Raw genomic sequence first — 19,780 nt, 5'->3', positions numbered from 1 at the left:
GAAGCAGCAGTCCTTCATTCAGAATAAATGTTAGAAACAATAGGGGCATCAAACCAGAATACAAGCACACACATGTGAGTCTGCTAGGACTTAGAATGATGTGGGCGGAGGGTTCTTGTTGGGTATTGTTTGGTGGAGTTATGTGTGTGGGAGAGAGAAGGGAACGGGGAGAAACACAAGAGAAGCAGAGAAGGCAGCAAGGAAGCTCCAGAGTCCAGACACGGGTGGCCTGAACAAGCACAGTGCGTGGTCCTGAGAAAAGCCTAGAAAGAGTTTTCAAGGTGGGTGCTGCCAAAAAGAATCTTGAAGCTGTGAGCAAAGCTGTTGTTTGATTCCTGCTGTGTCTGGGAAACATGACTTTGTACATTCTTTGTAAATAAACAGGATTACATCAAAGAAATACCTGACCCCATCCTAGTGGAAAAAACCTGCAGGGCCCCAAACTTTGGCCAAACGCTCATGTCAAAAGGGGTAACAATACTATCAAAACAAAGGCATCAAAGTTTAGGCCAGATTGTGGCCCATCCTACAAAAGGGAGTAAGGGAGCAAAAAGTACTCCCTTGCTTCCCTGCACTAGCTTCCTGTTTTCAAGGGGCTGTCCCTCTGCACATTTGGGCAGGAAGAGATGGGGAGTAGGCAACCTTAGCACCACTGCTTAGTGTTGGGGGATGTATAGGTATAAAGCTGGGGCAGGGTATGTTTCCCCCACTCACCTGGAGCTGAGGGGACTAGTAGGCACATTGACCAAGATCCTCAAAGGTAATTAGATGCCTAACTCCATTTGAAATCAATTGGAATCAGACAGTTAAATACTTAGAGGATCTCGAGTCTTGGACATTTTGATTTCCTCAGTCACAATCTGCTTCCTGATGTGCTCATAGGGCAACACAATGCACTGACCCATATGTGGGGCCTGTGCAAAGCCACAACTGACCCCTTTTGATTTGCAATATCTGTGCTTTATAACTCCACCTGTTTATTGACAATGTTCAGGTTTTTTCCCTCTTAATATTTGTTCCATTATTCTCATAAGAATAAATGTTAAATTTAAGGGATCCTTTCATTTTTTGAACACTGCTATTACATTTGCTTTCATCCAGTCTTTCAATACCTCCCCATTTGTCAAGATTTTTCAAAACTGTATAATCAGTTCATTTGCTGATCCCATTAATACTCAACAATGCAGATCATCAAGACTGGCTGATATTCTATGATTGAATTTTATAAATATTCCATTACCTGCTCTTTATCGTTAGTCTTCATGGGTCTTCCTTCCCCTCATTACTGCACATGTGGGAAGGTGCACTGAGCCATCCTATGAAACCTAAGATACTGCTAAAGCAGTGGTTCCCAAACTTTAACAACCCATGAACCCCTTTAACTAAAATGTCAAGTCTCACGAAACCCCTCCTAAAAATGAATGTTTCCAGGGATTTTCTCCGTTACCTGAGTATAAATTATAAAAGCAGCGATCTTGGAAATATAAAATTTGTTTTTATGATGTGCTTATTACACACTACTTATTATTAATTATTACTGATCATTACAGTATTTTTATTACATTATGAAAACAGCATCACTCTTCCAAGATCTCACTTTCATAGCTTGTATCACTTTGAATAAGCCTGTTATAAGACAAGGCTCCTGTGTTTCATCAAGGAGTATCAGATATGAAACAGCATGAAGGTATTTAAGAAGCCAACTCAAATCGTTCCTCCTACACAAGCATTCAGGTGTTGAGCAGTCCGGCAAATAACGCACGTTACAACAAAGCTTAAACTTTTTCTTCATAATTTTAATAACAATACTAGCTGCGTATTTAATTTTAAAAACAGCAAAAAATATCCACCTTCTTTTCCATTTCTTATAAGGAGTCTTGAAGTTTAAATCTCCTCAGTCTAATAGATATGCTTGCTTTGATCTGCTTAGCTCCTGGAAGTCCAGGGGCTCCAGGCTGCTGGCCCCCTGCTGTCCGGGGTCCCTAGGGACAGCTCTGTCTGCCATTAGGAACTTTTTTCCCCAAGAACTCCCTGTAACATTTCGCGAACCCCAGTTTGGGAACCACTGTGCTAAAGGGAGGATACTGGACTTGTTGACTCACTTAAGGTTGATCCAGAACTCATTGAAGTCAATGGAAAAACTGGTTGACTTCAATGATCTTTGGATCAGACTTGTAGAGAGGTTAGACACATGGGTATAAAACAACAAAATGAGGTTCAGATTGGAGAAATGCAACCTAATACACTTGGGGAAAAATAATCCAAAATAACAATCTTTAATGGGATGGAGAAGCATAAAAATCAATTGTGACAGATATTGCAACTGCATGCAGTATCTTTGGTGACCATATTGTATTACAGCTTATGTATTACTGTGGGCCAGGGATTGTATACACCTACCGCAGATCGGTTCCTGAAGGAGCCATGGTAACCTAAAACAATGGGGGGTATTAAGATGAATCACTCAGACTGTAACATCTCCAAAGAGGTAGCACCCCAGGGGAGGCTTGCATATATGGTTCAAACTGGGTTTTCCAGAGACCAACAGACAAAGAAGGGGCTTTTGGTATGAAAAGGCTGCATTTAAACTGACTCAGGCCTTCTTTCTGATCCAGCAAACAGACAGGACCTTCTGTCCAACAGGGGCCCAAACCTTGTGGAAGGGTGGGAAAGACTTCGGCCGACTAGGATCCCATAAGACTGACAGATGAGCTTTGGTAAGCTTTTAGCCTGTGTATAGGAAATTGTATTGGTTTTTATATGTAGCACAAACTGGTACCTGAACTTGATTCACTTCCATTTTACCATTCTGGACTGTTTTTGAAAGTTGAAGTAGTGTCTTGCCTATTATCTCCATTACAAGGAGTTTAGTCCTTGATCCTCAAGGTATTTAGGCATCTAACTTCCATTGATTTCAATGGGAGTTAGGTACCTAAATACCGTTGAGGATTTGGATCTTAGTTCTTGGGGAAAGACAAAATATATATTTTCTATGAGAGAAGGAGCTCATGTTATACTGGGCAGGTCTACACTTAAAACGCTGCAGCTACTATACCAACAGGACAGCTTCTCCCATCCGTGTAGTTGATCCACCTCCACAATAGGCAGTAGCTATGTCGATGGGAGAAGCCCTCCCATCAACAGAGTGCTGCCTACATCAGGGGTTAGGTAGGCATCACTGTGTCGCTCAGGAGTGTGGATTTTTCACACTCCTGAGCAATGTAGTTATACCAGTGTAAGTCTGTAGTGAAGACCTGGCCTTGCTTACATACGCTTTTTTAAGACAAAGGGGGATACTGAAAGATAACTTTAGACTGGGGCCTGGTCTACACTAGGACTTTAATTCGAATTTAGCAGCGTTAATTCTGCAGCGAATTTAGCAGCGCTCAACCGTCCACACCAGGAAGCCATTTAATTCGAACTAGAGGGCTCTTTAGTTCGAATTCGGTACTCCACCCCGACAGGTGGAGTAACGCTAAATTCGACATGGCTAGCTCGAATTAGGCTAGGTGTGGATGCAAATCGAACTTAGTAGCTCCGGGAGCTATCCCACAGTGCACCACTCTGTTGACGCTCTGGACAGCAGTCGGAGCTTGGATTCTCTGACCAGCCACACAGGAAATGACCCGGGAAAATTTGAATTCATTTTCCTGTCTGGGCACTTTGAATCTGACGTCCTGGCTGGACATCGGGGCGAGCTCCGCAGCACCTGCAACGATGCAGAGCTCTCCAGCAGAGGAGTCCGGCCAATCCAAGAATAGAAAGAGGTCCCCAGCATGGACAGACCGGGAAGTCCTGGATCTGATCGGTGTGTGGGGCGAGGAGTCTGTGCTGTCGGAGCTGCGCTCCAGCAAGCAGAATGCAAATACCTTCGAGAAGGTCTCCAAAGCAATGATAGAGAAAGGATACAGCCGGGATGCAATGCAGTGCCGCGTGAAAATCAAGGACCTGAGACAAGGCTACCAAAAAGTCAGAGCGGCAAACGGACGCTCCGGAGCCCTGCCCCAGACATGCCGCTTCTACGAGGCACTGCATGCCATTCTAGGTGGGTCTGCCACCACTGCCCCACCAGTGACCGTGGACTCAGTGGATGGCATAGTGAACCTGGACAGTTCCTCCTCGATGTTCGCCAATGGGGAAGATGAGGAAGGGTCTGTGGAGGACGGCGCAGGCGACAGCGCTTACAATACCGCTTTCCCCGACAGCCAGGATCTCTTCATCACCCTCACAGAGATCCCCTACCAACCCTCCCCGGCCGTTAACCCGGACTCAGAATCAGGGGAAGGATCAGGCGGTAAGTGCTATAAACATGTAAACATTTATTTTTTATAAAACAGGTATAAAAAAATAGAAATACTATATATAAAATTTTCAATGAAAAACTATATGAAAAGTAGGTCCACACATATAGGGATTGAACAATAATCCTCCAGGGACAATTCAAGAAAGGTCTCATTTAGGTCCTCGAAAAGCCTCCGCAGGAGGTTCCTGGGGAGAGGTGCCTTGTTGGGTGCTCCGTGGAAGCACACTCTTCCGCGCCAGGACATCCTTATGTAGATGGGAATCATCGCCTCCACAAGCATGGCCGCATATGGTCCTGGTCTCTGCAGGGCTTCCCTTAGCATCCGCTCTTTGTGACTCCGAGGGACCCGCCTCAGGGTGATCTCGTTCATGAAATGCTGCATCTAATTAGGGCAATTAGTGTATTGTTACTGTTGTGAATGGTTGACTTTTACTTTGCATAACAATGACCCTCGCTTAACAGCCACGTGTTGTAGGCCACATAGGAAAAGCATACATTGATCTTTCCCATGCACTGGCGGGAGTGGCTGGAAAAGGGTCAGAGTATATGATTTCCAGATTGCCTTTAGCGGGAGGGCACAGCTATCCATTAACTGATAAGCAGAATGTACTGTAAGGCTTACCAGGACTGTCTGCTAGACGGATTCAGCTGTCTCTCCACACTTGTCCGCTCTCCTGTGCAATGCCGCAGCAAATGAGAGCGTATTCCGAAATCTCGAACTTGTCCTGAGATCTCGTGAGACTTGTTGCCCTGTATGGTCTTGTTCAGAGAAACTGACTAGACTGTGTTCACTGTTCGCAAACATGTATCTGTTCAAGGAAATCAGTTACTTTTCCCATCACACAGCTGCGGCTCTTTCCCGGACTGCCCCGGCATCCCCCTCGCAGAGGCTGGCGCAGATTAGGCGGCGAAAGAAAAAGACTAGGGACGAGATGTTCGCGGAACTGATGGCCTGCTCCAGAGCCGAGGCGGCAGAGCAGAGACAGTGGAGGGAGACCCTATGTCAACAGCATCGCACACACATCGAACGGGAGGACAGGTGGCGGCAGGAAGACCAGCAGGCGACTCAAACGCTGCTTGGGCTAATGAGGGAGCAAACGGACACGCTCCGGTGCCTTGTTGATGTTCTGCAGGACCGCAGGCAGGAGGACAGAGCCCCCCTGCAGTGTATCTGCAACCGCCCTCCCCCGCCAAGAAGTCCTGCCCCCCCCACCCAAAAGTACAAGACGGAGGGGCGGTAGGGGCCGTGAGAACTGTCACTGCACCACTGCATAGCGCTAATGTACCACACACCTCTCACGCTATAAATTTGTAGAAGTGCTTCCCTTACAGGCTCACCCAGTCCCAAATCCAAGTTTCATTCCCCCACTGTGTATTAGATTATTAAAAGCTGTTTGCTGTTATTCACTGTTTCGGTCACGTCTTTCGTGTCAGAGGATTTTTTTGTGTATGGGGGGGGGAGGGGATTTATAATTGCACGGTATAGCCTACATTACCAGGGTACAGACTTGGGGCCATGATCAACTGCAGGGCACACACACACTGCAGTCAGTAGGCACCAGGGTCACTCTGTGTGGTGTATGCTGCCCCGGGTCATTCTGTGATGTGTATGCTTGTCCAGGGTCCTAGCGCCTGCCACCCCCTAATGTTAAGGCACGCTGCCCTTACCATGAACTTCCACCGTAGCAACGAGCCTCTCCGCTGCCCTGAGCCCCAACAAGAGCCCTCATCCACGGACAGATACTCACCCTTCCCCCACACCCCTCACCCCTTCCTACGCCCAAACCCGCAGCCCAATGCCGTCATCCAAACCCCTATCCAAAGAAGGCAACACTCGCCCCTTCCTGCAAACCCACCCCTTCCTGCAATCCCTCCCCTTCATGCACAACCACTTGCAACCGTCCCCCACCCCAGAGACCTATGTAGGAGCAGGAGGATGTCATTCCTCTATGGAACAAGCGGTCTGTACATCAGTGCACACCGTGCCCAGCACAGTATGCGTCCATGTTTCAACACCTGAACAGAAATGCAAAGTAAAACAAAGATTTATTAATAATGAGTGTAACAATTAATTTGCTTTAAAACGTGCTTTGGAAGTGGGGGAAACTTTGAGAACGGGGTATGTAACCGCAGATCGAAATCGACACATACAGACACAGGCCCAGGGATTAGTTTCTCTTGAAAGCAAGTGGAGAGTCATAGGTTACCCTGCTCTCCGAGGAAACTTGCTTTCAAAGCCTCCCGGATACACAGCGCTTCCCGCTGGGATATTCTCTCGGCACGGGTGTCTGGCTGAGCGTAAACTGCAGCCAGGCAATTTGCCTCAACCTCCCATCCGGACAAAAAGGTCTCGCCCTTGCTCTCACAGAGATTGTGTAGCACACAGCAAGCAGCAATAACTACGGGGATATTCTTTTCGCTGATGTCCGAGCGAGTCAGTAAGCTCCGCCATCTCCCCTTGAGACGTCCGAAAGCACACTCCACCACCATTCTGCACTTGCTCAGCCGGTAGTTGAAGAGTTCCTTCTCTCTGTCCAAGGCGCCTGTATAGGGCTTCATGAGCCAGGGCATTAGCGGGTAGGCTGGGTCCCCGAGGATCACTGTAGGCATCTGCACATCCCCGTTATTTTGTGGTCCGGGAAGAAAGTACCTGCCTGGAGGCATTTAAACAGACCAGAGTTCCTGAACACACGCGCGTCATGAACCTTGCCCGCCCACCCAACGAAGATGTTGGTAAAACGTCCCCTATGGTCTACCAGTGCTTGCAGCACCATTGAAAAGTAGCCCTTTCGGTTAATGTACTCGCTGGCCTGGTGGGCTGGTGCCAGGATAGGGATGTGAGTTCCATCTATAGCCCCACCGCAGTTTGGGAATCCCATCGCGGCGAAGCCATCTATGATGTCCTGGACGTTTCCGAGAGTCACTACCTTTGAGAGAAGTTGCTCAACGATTGCGTGGGCTACTTCAATCACAGCAACCCCCACGGTAGATTTGCCCACGCCAAAGTGGTTCGCTACTGACCGGTAGCTGTCTGGCGTTGCAAGTTTCCAGAGGGCTATGGCCACTCGCTTCTGCACACTCAGGGCTGCTCGCATCCGGGTGTCCTGGCGCTTCAGGGCAGGGGACAGCAAGTCACAGAGTTCAAGGAAAGTGCCCTTACGCATCCTGAAGTTCCGCAGCCACTGTGATTCATCCCAGACCTGCAGCACTATGCGGTCCCACCAGTCCGTGCTTGTTTCCCGGGCCCAGAATCGCCGTTCCACACCATGAACTTGACCCATTGCCACCATGATCTCCACTGCGCGGCGTACCCTGCTTTGTGAGAGGTCTGCACCACTCTGTGAATTCCTGTCCTCACCGCGCTGCCGGAGCCTCCTCGCCCGATTTCTCAGCAGCTGACTGTGGAAGAGGTGGACGATAAGGTGCGAGGAGTTGACAACGGCCATAAGTGCAGCGATGATCGCAGCGGGCTCCATGCTCGCAGTGCTGTGGCGTCCGCGCTGTAACCGACCAGAGAAGGGTGCGAACAGATTTCCCGCCGGAGCTTTCAGGGAGGGAGGGCGTGATTGACGGTTCAATGACAACAGTTACCCAAAAGCACCCTCGACACATTTTTCCCCCAGGAGGCATTGGGAGCTCTACCCAGCATTCCAATGGGCAGCGGGGACTGCGGGAACTGTGGGATAGCTTCCCACAGTGCACAGCTTCCAAAGTCGACGCCAGCCCCGTTACTGTGGACTCAGAAATTCGAATTAGTGTATTTACTGTGGATACACAAATTCGACTTCATAAGGTCGAATCCACAAATTCGACTTAAGTAGATTCGAAATAGTCTTGTAGTGTAGACAAGGCCTGGGATAGAGCCTTTATTCTGATATGCCATAGGTAATATTTCTGTATTTTGTAACATAAGCTTTGTGCTGGTTTCGCCTAGTTTTTCATAGTGTCCTAACAAGACAGGATCCTATCTTTTTATTCATGGTTTTCTCAATTGCTTTTATATGCCAAAAAAATCCCTGCTTTTAAGACAAGGATTGGACTGTGGCTACTAATAGGTGACGAAATTCAATGATGGGTATCTGGGAGAGAAACTGAACTCTGACCTCAGAGAAGGTAGAATCTGGTGCAGGTCTGTGTGGGCACAAGGAGAGCAAAATGACCTGAAGATACTATGAATAGTTACAGAGATGGCTACAATGGGAGAAATGGAGCTAAGACTCAGATCCTCAAATGTATTTAGGTGCCAATGGAAATTAGGCTCTTAAATACCTTTGAGGATCTGGGCCTAAATAATGCCGAGAGCACTGAAGTGCTCTGGCACTGTTGTATTATTTGTTACAAACTTTTGATGGTTCCTTGTGCCTGGCACTGTGCCCCCAATCACAGCTTTAAAGTTGGTATGGGGTCATGGGAATCCCATTGGAAATCACCATTGCAGGAATCTCTCATTTGTTTCTCTGCCTATAGCACTTCCTTACTTGGCACTAGCAGAAGTAGAGCACAACTGATACTGAGGTGGGACCCTCTGACATTACAAGAAACACTCTCCAGGGATGTGGGGACAGGAGAGATGGCACTGATGAACAGATGACTCCAGTTCCTCTCAATGCTTCCTTCTCTCACAATTCGTATCCTGAGTGGTCAGTGCTGGAATTTGGGTCCTGACCGTGCTTAAGTTTATTCATGTGTGTAAAGTTAAGTGCATACATTATACACATATGTGCTTGGATCAGGGCTATGGGGGGATAGGGTGATGAACCTAGGATGGGTGACATTTGAGTTCCCATCATGAGCAATACAGTGGTTCAACCCAAGTGGCGTTCCAGTGGAAGCTGATTTGAATCTCTCGAAATGTATTGGGGAAATTCATAGCTAAAAGGGCTGCTCTGAACTGATTTAGGGTAAAGAGAATGAATTAATCAAATGCATTCAGTGCAAAATCAGGGTGTCCTCCCTGGGCAGCCTCCCCTGGAAATGAAAGGGGCCCAGCCCTGGGGTGAAGCGAGCAAAGTAGGATAATTGAAAGATTTGGAGCCTCAGAGGCATAACACAACTCACAGTGCAGTCAACCTGGAGCAAACGGCCTCGGTGCTAGAGAGTTAACTGAGTACAGGTGTTGTAGGAGGCGTTTCCGGACACGTTCCGCTTTGTCCTCCGTCCTTAGCAACAGCTGGAGGAGGCAGTGGGAGGAAAGGGGATGGATGCTGGGTCTCTGCGGCTTCAGAGCCCCAGCCAGTTTGCAAACCCAAGCATCAGCCCGGGTGGCGAGAGCATGTGCAGCTGTAGCAGGCACCTGGCAGGGAGCCGCACGCTGGGGATGTGAACCAGGCGGGGAGGAAGGCCTTTCCTTGACTCATCAGATAAATCCAGCCCCCCCAAGGCGCCTAGTGAGCCGGAGACTGAGCGGCGGCAGCAGCATGGCAGGGGACAGCGAGCAGAGCCTGCAGGAGCACGAGCAGCCCGGCGGTGGGGAGCCCTTCCTGATCGGGGTCAGCGGCGGCACAGCCAGCGGCAAGGTGAGCGGGGGAGCGCGCAGCCGGGGGTGGCTGGTCCCCGCGTCGGTGCACGGGGAGCCCAGCGCAGCGGACACATGGCCGCGGCTTGTGCTAGCGGCGGCGGCGGCTGCTGGGGCGGGCGGGTAGGCTGGCGGCTGGGTGCCAGCCGAGACCCTGCTGGAGAGCCCCCGGCCCCCTCCGGGCTGTAGGAACACGTGTGCGCGGGGAAGGGGGGGCGTGTTGTTGCCGCGATGGGGTGCGGCTCCTAGGGAGGCGTTGGGCTGGAGGGAGGCCGCCCGTGTCCCCCTCCTGCACTGGGATCGCTCCGGGGGTCTGCGGGAAGGCAGGGCGGCTGCTGACTGGCAGCGCGGCTTTGTAGCACATTGTCTGGCCGCAGCCAGCCCGCCGGCCCGCCCTGGGGAGCGAGCTCGGCTCTGCTGTGTGGGTGCCTCCGCTTTCCGCAAAGCGGCTGCTTCCTGCCTTGTGCTCTCTCTGTGCCCGACACAAAGGCCTGATCCCCGGGCAGGTGGCACTCAGCGGCTTCGGCGGCCTCCCTCCTGATTGACACCCCCGCCACTCAGCTCCGGCCCCAGGGGGAGCAGGTGTCTGTGTGGCAGTTGTGCCGGGGTGGGGGATCGACACAGATGGGTCCTGCTGGCTTTTGTGCGCCTGTAAACATCTCTCTCTAAACGGTTACCCTGTTTCTAACGCCTTGCCCCTTTCTGCCTTGGTGGTGACGCTGCTCCGTGCCGGGGTGACTCAGTGCGGCACGGATGGCTGGGCTGAATGGCGGGGGGGGGGGGTCAGATAAGTGTCTTGTTCCCCAGTCCCTCCTGGGGCTGCCCAGCTTCCCCTCCTCTGACTCTGATCGAAGCTATGTGGCGGAATCACTGGGGTTCCCTTCCCTCAGCCTGCCTGGAAGCAGGCTAATAGGAGCTATTGGTGAGGGAGCTTGGAAGTGGCAGTCATGCCATGGTGTTAACTGCTCCTGCTGGAGATGCACCTGCGCTCCTAGGCTGGGGAGAAAGAAAATATAAACTAGAGGCACAGACAACTCTCTTATTAGATGGTAGAGCTGAAAAATAGTAGCTGTTGAATATAACTTGAGTAGTGGTTTTTTCATGACTAAACTTGTCCACTTTTTAATAAAGTGAGATGAGAGCAGCTATTCTGAACTGTTTTCTTTATTCATTATTAATGAATTTCCCCAGACCCCCAGTTGTCCATGCCCATGCGTACAAGCACTCCTAGAAAAGCAGGTCCTAGGATTTTACACCTATCTCTTAGAGAAAGGCGCTTAGATCCTCACTTTCTTCTCCACATTAATTTTAAACTTGTCAGTGTAATCGGTAACAGCAAAACAGCTTTAAAGCAACATCAGTTTCATTCTGTCAGCAGACACCCCCTCTCCTCCTTCCCCTCCCCACTTGACTCATGCTCTGGCCCTGTTTAGCTGCGTGCAGGACTGGAGCTGTAATTATTGCACACTAGTTTTTGTGTGTGTGGCTCTGTCTGTGTACTACGCCATCCCCAGGGTCCTCTGGTAACTTCAGTGGTTTTACAATTGTGCTTTCCTTTAATGTATTTAATGTGTATGAAAGACTCAGACACAAGGGAAACAGTGAAACTGGCTATACACAGACAATAACATGGATGGAGGAGGGAAAGGACAAATATTTGCCCCTCTCTAATCCCTTACTGTTCCAGTAATCTGAAGTGTTGCTTAGAATGATGGTGAGTAACAGATTTTTTTTTTTCCAGAAAGATGTGTGTCTGATGGGAGGGCATGGAGGTGTTTGGTTGACCCAGATTGGTAGCAGGTGTTGGAATCCTACTGGGAGATGCTGACTCATAATGGCAGATGTGACTCTAACTCCACCCCGGGTGTAAGGGAGTGTAGGAGAGTTCCTCTGGACACAGAACTGGGGCTAGGGAAAACTCTAGGAACTGCCAAGCTTTAGGGAGATAGCTTGGGCTGAGGTTTATGGTGAGTTAGCTGTTTGAATTACCAGTAGAGGCAAACCCTGGCAAAGTGTTGCTCTATGTACATTTTGTCTTTCTGTTCAGAGGGGGGATGGAATTTCTTCCAGTGTATGGTGTCCATTTAAAAAGTGTTCCAGGTGAACATGCTCATGTTCATAGGTGGGAATGCACCTGAGATCTTCCTCGTTATGGGGGCACTAAATGCCTGGTTGCAGCTGGAGAAGCATAGGGCTATGTGCACTCAGTTTTTTTTTCTAAAGATTACTTAAAAAAAATACACCAGGCCTTCACTGCAGTGATGGGGGTGGGTTTTATCTGTTCTCTTGCTTGTTGAAAACACACAGGTGCCTGCTCCCCCATGAAAAAAATCCCATAGAAGGTGGAGGGTGTGTGTGGAAATCTCTATCTGGGAACCAATGCTGAATTGTTCTTGCACTAGGTTTTCTGGTGACTCAAGTATTCTGGGCTCATGTGAGGCCTTTAGTGCGTGGGCCTAGCTCTGTATAGCTGTCTCAGTAACACTGTGTCTGTCGCTGCTGAAGTCCTGTGTCTCGGAGCAGACTATTGAACCCACAAGGTAAGGCCACGGATTAGAGTCCAATAGGGCACAGTTGTTCTCCACTTCAAAGTGAAACATGCTCAGCAGCAGTAGTAGGCTCTCCTGTAAAACAGGGAAGAGATTCTTTATTGGCAGGGTGGTGTACTGATGGCTTTTCCTTTCTAGCTTTGATTTCCCCTCTGCAATGATTGCTGCCAAAACACACACACACACCCTTTAAAAGGAACTCACCAGATCGGTGCAAACTTCATAGCCAGCTCTCTTGTAGTCCGTTCTTAACTTGCTATGCTCAAGCAGAAGCAGCAGGGAGAGCTTATTGGTGCTTGTGCTTCTAATATCCCAAACTGGTGTATTATAGTTAATGTGACTCATGATGCAGCAAAGTGAGAACGTACTTGGTGGCAGAGGTAAGGCAAGGTGTGTATGCAGCTGTGACAACAGGGATCTGCCCAGCTGGTTCCTGGCAAGGCCTCCAATTTTGGTGACATTCTTGATTGCTATAATAGAAGGCAAATGGGTCCTTGGAAGAACAAAGAATGCTGTACATCTATGGTGATCTGCACCACACTGAGCCCAGGCAAGGGGTTCCCTGCAGCAGGGCAAGTAAACTTTCCTGAATGTCCTGTGGCTAGAAGTATGGCTGACTATCAGTTCTTAAGGTCCACATGTGCTGGCCCTGGTTAGAAGCAGAGAGGATGGGGGGTAGGGGGTGGAAAGAGAGAGACATTTTCCTATTCCAAAGCTGCAAATCCATCTAACCCTCAGGAAAACTATGGCTCGTTGTAACACACTTGGTTGGCAACACACCAGGGTGAAGATAACAGCGGATGCTTTCCTTGCAGAGGCGCACATGCAAAAAAGCCCCTCCTGCTGTTATTGAGTCAGAGATGAGTAAAACTCTTGCTAGTGGCCACGCTGACACTTTTCCCCCTAAACTACTTAATTAACTTTAGGAGAAACAAATACATATGCATGTATACACATCCAGATAATTGTAATTTATGTAGGGTTTTTTGAAGACTCGATAATAAAAATAATGCTGTGAAAAGTGATATTTGTATGTTTGTTAATATCACTTTTTATAGTAAGTCCTGGCAAGCTAGGACCTGGATGAAGGGGTTGGAGGTGAGGCGGCGGAGGCCAGGGAGGATGGATGGAGGGGTGAGGCAGCAGAGGCTGGGGTGATGGATGTGGGGGCCCTGCCACTGCGTAGTCAGAGGTGTGGGTTGGTGCCTGGGGCTGGGGATTGGCACCCTGGGCCAGCACCTACTGGAACCCAAGGTTCGTGCCTGCAGTTGCATGGCTAGGGCCAGGGATTGGTGGCCAGGGATTGGCATCCAATGCCATGCAGCTGTGTGACTGGGGCTGAGGGTCGGCACCCAGGGTTGGTGCCTGGGGTCTATGCCAGCTGCTGCTACACAGCCAGAGCTAGGAGTCTGTCCTGGGCCAGCACCTGTCCAAGCCTGCTGCTGCGTGACCAGGACTGGGGGTCGGCATCCAAGGCCAGCACCTGCCAGAGCCTGGGGCTGGTGCCTGCTGCTGCGTGACCTGGACTGGGAATCTGTACTCAGGGCTGGTGTCTGGGAATGGGTGCCCAGGGCCAGTACCTGCTGGAACCCAGGGTCGACAGCCAGGGGTGGGGGTCAGAGTGCGGGGCCGGGGTTTGGCTGATGCTGAGTTTGGGCCTGGCGCTTGGGATTTGTGCCTGCTGCCCCAGGGCTAGGGTTCGGCATCCAGAGACTGCACCTGCCAGAGCCCAAGTCCAGTGCTGGGGATCTGCACCCAGGGCCGGCAGCCGCTGGAGCTCAAGGTCAGCGCCTGGAGCCAGCACTCCTAGTCAGTGACTAGGGCTGGGGGGCAGAGTGCACGGATGGGGGTCAGCGGCCACTGGTGGGATTAGGGGTCAGCACCACATGGCCAGAGCCAGGGATTGGAGCCTGCTGCTGTGCGGCCAGGGCTTGGAGTCTGCAGCCCCAGAGCTGGAGCCCTAGTCTGCAGCCAGGCTCCCCAGGTCTCTGCCACCAACCACCCAGGGCTGAAGTCTGAGCCCAATTAAGCCCTCCCCCAGGTAGAGAACTCGCCTTGCTCCTTCAGCATTATGCCCCACCTGCAGAGGTGAAAGTAAGTGGGTCCGGTAAGAAAGTGGCCACCAGTACACAGCTGATCATATCAGCAGGGCCGCTGAAGTGGGGGGGAGGCAAAAGGGGCAGCTGCCCTGGGGCCTGGCGATTTTAAAAGGGCCTGGGACTCCCAGCCACCGCTACCACTACTGTGCCAGTGGCCAGAGCCCTGGGCCCTTTAAATCACCGCTGGAGCCCTGGGCAGTGCTGAAGGGCTGGCTGGGGGAGTCTGGCCCTGGCCGCAGCCCCGTCCCTTCTGCCCGAGGCACTGCCCCTTCCAGGGGTCCAGAGCTCCCCCCCCCCTCGACACACACACACACCCTTGCCCAGGACCCAGCTGCTTTTTGTATCAGTAAGTCTATTAAGTTACTTTTACCCCTGCCCACCTGTCTCTGGAGATGTGCAAAGTGACACATCCAGGAGTGAGGGGGGGAGGGGCCGATGCTTTGCTGCCCCCACCCTCAGTCACTGCCCAGGAAGCTGTCATGGCTGCAGGGAAATGCCCTGGTGGCTGCATTTGAGAAATGGTGCTCTAAACTAAGCAGCTGTGTTAGACCGTGGAAGGGGAGTATAGCGAGAGCTTGTCGCTCACCAAACCTGGGTTCTAGGCAGCATGTGCTGCTCTTGGTGAGCTGGCATTCCTTTGCAAAGGGACCAGGCTTTCTCTAGAGGGTTGGGGAAGAGGGCTTTTGTTAGCATTTAGTAAATGGATCCAGCTGATTATGGAAAATAAGAAATTCAAACAGGATAAACAAACTTGAACTAACTAAGGGTATGTCTACACTACCAGATTAGTTCGATTTAACTTAATTCGAATTTGTGGAATCGACCTTACGAAGTCGAATTTGTGTGTCCACACCAAGGACACTAATTCAACTTTGTGAGTCCACACTAACGGGGCAAGCGTCGACATTGGAAGCGGTGCACTGTGGGAAGCTATCCCACAGTTCCCGCAGTCCCCGCTGCCCATTTGAATTCTGGGATTTCCCCACAATGCATGCTGGGGGGGAAAAATGTGTCGAGGGTGGTCTTGGGTAACTGTCATCATTCAACGTGCTTTCGGACGTCTCAAGGGGAGATGGAGGAGCTTACTGACTCGCTCGGATCTCAGCGAAACCAATATCCCCATTGTTGTTGCAGCTTGCTGTGTGCTCCACAATCTCTGTGAGAGCAAGGGGGAGACCTTTATGGCGGGATGGGAGGTTGAGGCAAATCGCCTGGCTGCTGATTACGCTCAGCTAGACAGCCGTGCAATTAGAAGAGCCCAGCGGGAAGCGCTGTGCATCCGGGAGGCTTTAAAAGCTAGGTTCCTCAGGGAGCAGGGTAACCTGTGACTGTTCAGTTTCTTTACAGAGAAACTGAACCTGCCCCTGCTTCAGTTACTGTTGACTTTCTTCTGCGGTTACATACCACGTTTCCCCCCCTTCCAACACACGTTTAAAAATAAAGTTAATGGAACATTGTTAATTAACGTTTTCTTTATTAATGAATTCGCATTAAAGGGTTGAAACAGGGATGCAGACTGTGGTGGGTAGGGTGTGCAGTGATGTTAACACCGCTTCTACACTCGAGGAATGATAGGCTCCCGCTCCTAGAGCGGTCTGCAGTGCCGGACTGGTTGTTTCAATGGAGCCTGCCATCCCTCCTTTTCGGGACTCTGTGCGCAGGGTCTACGTGACCTTGTGGCGGGGGAGGACGGTTACAGATTCCCCTGCTGCGTGGCTCTGTGGTCCGGGACAAGGACCGCTGCATAAGTTCTGTAACCGCCCTCCCATGCCACAAAGTCACATACCCCCCACCCACACAGAACATGGAAAACACCTCCCAGACCGACCAGGGTGCCTACTGACTGCACTGTGTGTGTGACCTGCTGTTGATCCTGCCCCCATGTCTGTAGTCTGGTAAAGGTGACTGTCCTATGCAATTAACAACCCGCTTCCCCCCTCCCCCCCTTCACAGACAGTCTTCTGTAGAAAAACTTGACGGAAATAGTAATTAACAGCAAACTACTTTTAAAAATCAACTACACAGTTAGGGGATGAAACTGGGATTGGGGCTTCGGTGAGCCAGGAAGGGAAGGACTTCTCAACATTTAGGGAATGAGAGCCTTCTTGTATTTGTGCACTCTGCAGGGGTGCAGTGACAGTTTTCACGGCCCCTGTCGCCCCTCCTTCTTATTACTTTGGGTGAGGGGGGTTTGGGACTTTGTGGCGGGGGAGGGCGGTTGCAGATACAGTGCAGGGGGGCTCTGTCCTCCTGCCTGCGGTCCTGCAGAACATCCACAAGGAGCCGGAGCGTGTCAAATTTTCCCTGGGCATTTTCTGTGTGGCTGGTCAGAACATCCAAGCTCGGACTGCTGTCCAGAGCGTCAACAGAGTGGTGCACTGTGGGATAGCTCCCGGAGCTACTAAGGTCGATTTCTGTCCACACATAGCCTAATTCGACAGCCATGTCGAATTTAGCGCTACTCCCCTCGTCGGGGAGGAGTACAGAATTCGAACTAATTAGCTTCCTGGTGTGGATGGGTGCACGGTTAAGTCGAATTAATGCTGCTAAATTCGACAAACTCCTAGTGTAGACCAGGCCTTAGAAGCCTCCTGGATTGTGTGCCTCTGAAGCCCATATGCAGGGCCAGCCTTAGGGGAAAATGGTGCCCTGGTCAAACTTGTATTTTGGCCCCCCTGGCCCTCAGGCTCCCTACCCATTCCTCCTGGCCCTGAGCTCCCTTCTGCAGCCTCGCACCCCAGGCCCACCCCGTTCCTTGCCTCTTGGCCACAGTGATCTGGGCAGTCGCCCACCCATAAGGTCGGCCCTGCCCATGTGTTGCAGAAGCCTTGTTGCTGGCGTAAGTGGTAATAGGCAGATGAGGACTCAGACTGATGCCCATGACTAGAACTGTCAAAGGAGCAGTAGTAATGTGATGGCCTAGGAGGCCACAATGCAGCTTCTTTATTAAACATCTGTTGTTGTCCAGTGAAATGCATTACTAGTAAGAGCTGGCTGGGATACAAAGCCTTCCCATTGTCAGAATCCAGCCTATGCTGGGCCTAATCAAAGCACATTATCGTCTGATGGCTGTCTAGTGGTCTTTAGGAAGTGGTGAAACTGGCTCCCTTGTAGGCAGTTCCACCAGAGAAGTGCAGGATTGAATGGAGACTCTTTTTTTCCCTGCCCTTGTGCCCCCTCCAGGTGATTTCCCAACGCTGGTCTCAGTATTGCTTGACAGGCCTGTTAAACACTCTGCAACAACTCCACTTCCTCTCGGAACCAAAGATCCCAATAGGAACTCCTGCTCTCCTTTCTCTCTCCTCAAATAAAGGACGTGTGTGTGAGAGACAAGGTTACTGACCGAGTGTGCCCTCCCCTCCCCTCCAGCGAACAGTCGATGTGATAGATCTTGATTTGAGTAAGGCTTTTGACATAGTCCCACATGACATGCTCATAAGCAAATTAGGGAAATGTGGTCTGATTAAATTACTATAAGCTCCATGCGAAACTGGGTGGAAGATGTACTCAAAGAGTAGTTATCAATGGTTTGCTGCCCAACTGAGAAGGTGTATCTAGTGGGGTCACACATGGGTCAGTCCTAGGTCTAGTAATAGTCAATACTTTCACTGATGACTTGGATAATGGAGTGGAGAGTATGCTTATAAAATCTGCAGATGACGTCAAGCCTGGAGGTGTTGCAAGCATTTTGGAGGACAGGATTAGAAATCAAAATGACCTTGACAAATTGGAGAACGGGTCTGAAATCAACAAGATGGAATTCAGTAAAGACAAGTACAAAATACTTTACTTAGGAAGGAAAAAATCAAATACCCAACTACAAAATGGGGAATAACTGGCTAGGTAGTAGTATTGCAGGAAAGTATCTGAGAGCTATAGTGGATCACAAATTGTATATGAGCCAACAATGTGGTGCAGTGGTGAAAAAGGCTATTATTATTCTGGGTGTATTGACAGGAGCGTCGTGTTGAAGACACGGGACATAATTGTTTTACCCTATTCTGCACTGGTGAGGCCTCAGTTGGAGTACTGTATCTGGTTCTGGGTACCACACTCTAGGAAAGATATAGACAAATTGGAGAGAGTTCAGAAAAGAGCAACAAAATGTCATAAGGCTTAGAAAACCTGACTTATGAGGAAAACATAAAACAAAAACAAGGCAAGGGGATATTTAATTCTTGAGAGAAGAAGACTCCTGGGAGGGTGCAACCTGATCACTGTGCTCTTTATAACCTCCCTTAACACATTTGAAGACTGCGATCAATTGTTCCCCATGTCTACTGAAAGTAGGACATGTCATGGGCTTAATCTGCAGCAAGGGAGATTTCGGTTAGATATTAGGAAAAACTTTCTAACTATACGGGTAGTTAAGCTCTGGAACAGGCTCCGAAGGGAGGCTGTGCAATCCCCAGCATGGGAGGTTTCTAAGAACAGGTTAGACAAACACCCTGTCAGGGATGATCTAGGTAGACTTGCCTCTGCTTCAGCGTAGAGGGCTGGACTTGACCTCTCGAGTCCCTTCTGGCTGGCTCACTGTCTTGTGGGGTATGATCACAGAAGTGTTGGGTTGGAAGATTTTTAGGCAGGGTTACTGAGCGGAGGTGTGTGTTTGGAATGTGCCATAGATTTAACTGGCTCATCCCTCTCCCCTCCAGCTGCAGAACTGGAGCCCAGCAGCCTGTGCTGAGGTCTGTACATAGATGCCACTGGTTAGAAAAGACTTTGCCAAGGAGCAGCTGTCAAAATAAACTCTGGTTCTGGGGGCAGCTTGGTCCCAGGGCACTCAAGGCTTGTATGCACCTTCTGATGAGTTTTAGGGCCTGGGCAAGATCTTACAAATATTAACTACATGCTGCATCTCCTATATTTCTATGTGGTAGGTCAGGATTGTCCCCATTTTACAGATGGGGAAATTGAGTTGTAATTTAAGACTACTCAAATATGGGTAAGTACAATTGGGGCCCTCAACTGTGGCTTTGTTTTGCTCAGAGGTACTGAGTACCCACAGCTTCCTGGCACATGAATCCAAATATGGATTTTGAAGGTGGCTAGCTAGCTGTGTGCGCTCAGCTCCTCTGGGGAAGTGGGGGGAGACTATAAGTTGCCTTTACTGAGGTGCCCAAGTTTACATGTTTGTTTGAATTCTTTGGCCTGTGTGGCATCACCAAGGCCACAGTGAGTACTGGGCCTTGGTGTGAGTACTGGGACTGGCTTCTGGTTCTTGGTCTCTAGCTCAGTCCACTAGACCAGGCTGGTGAGCTGCCCCTCCTTTTGGCAAGAGGGCCTGCAGGCTGCCTAGAGGAGCTGGCTCAGC

General features: G+C 50.2%; 1 protein-coding gene and 1 long non-coding RNA gene across 2 annotated transcripts in view; both read left to right on the top strand.

Moving 5' to 3' along the window:
- Positions 1 to 27: 27 nt before the first annotated feature.
- On the top strand, positions 28 to 8,925 carry LOC123376411. Its single transcript, XR_006581775.1, has 3 exons — positions 28 to 281; positions 2,616 to 2,717; positions 8,771 to 8,925. It is a non-coding gene; the product is annotated as an uncharacterized LOC123376411 (long non-coding RNA).
- A 533-nt stretch (positions 8,926 to 9,458) lies between these two features.
- UCK2 (uridine-cytidine kinase 2) overlaps positions 9,459 to 19,780 on the top strand; it is a 41,192-nt gene continuing 30,870 nt past the window's right edge. The window contains exon 1 of the mRNA XM_045028366.1: positions 9,459 to 9,819. Coding sequence (XP_044884301.1) covers positions 9,505 to 9,819 — 315 coding nt within the window. The 5' untranslated portion in view covers positions 9,459 to 9,504. The remainder of the gene's footprint in view (positions 9,820 to 19,780) is intronic.

Source organism: Mauremys mutica, chromosome 8 (assembly GCF_020497125.1).
Source record: "Mauremys mutica isolate MM-2020 ecotype Southern chromosome 8, ASM2049712v1, whole genome shotgun sequence".
NCBI classification, from domain to species: Eukaryota; Metazoa; Chordata; order Testudines; family Geoemydidae; genus Mauremys; species Mauremys mutica.
This window is presented reverse-complemented; position numbering and strand designations above follow the sequence as displayed.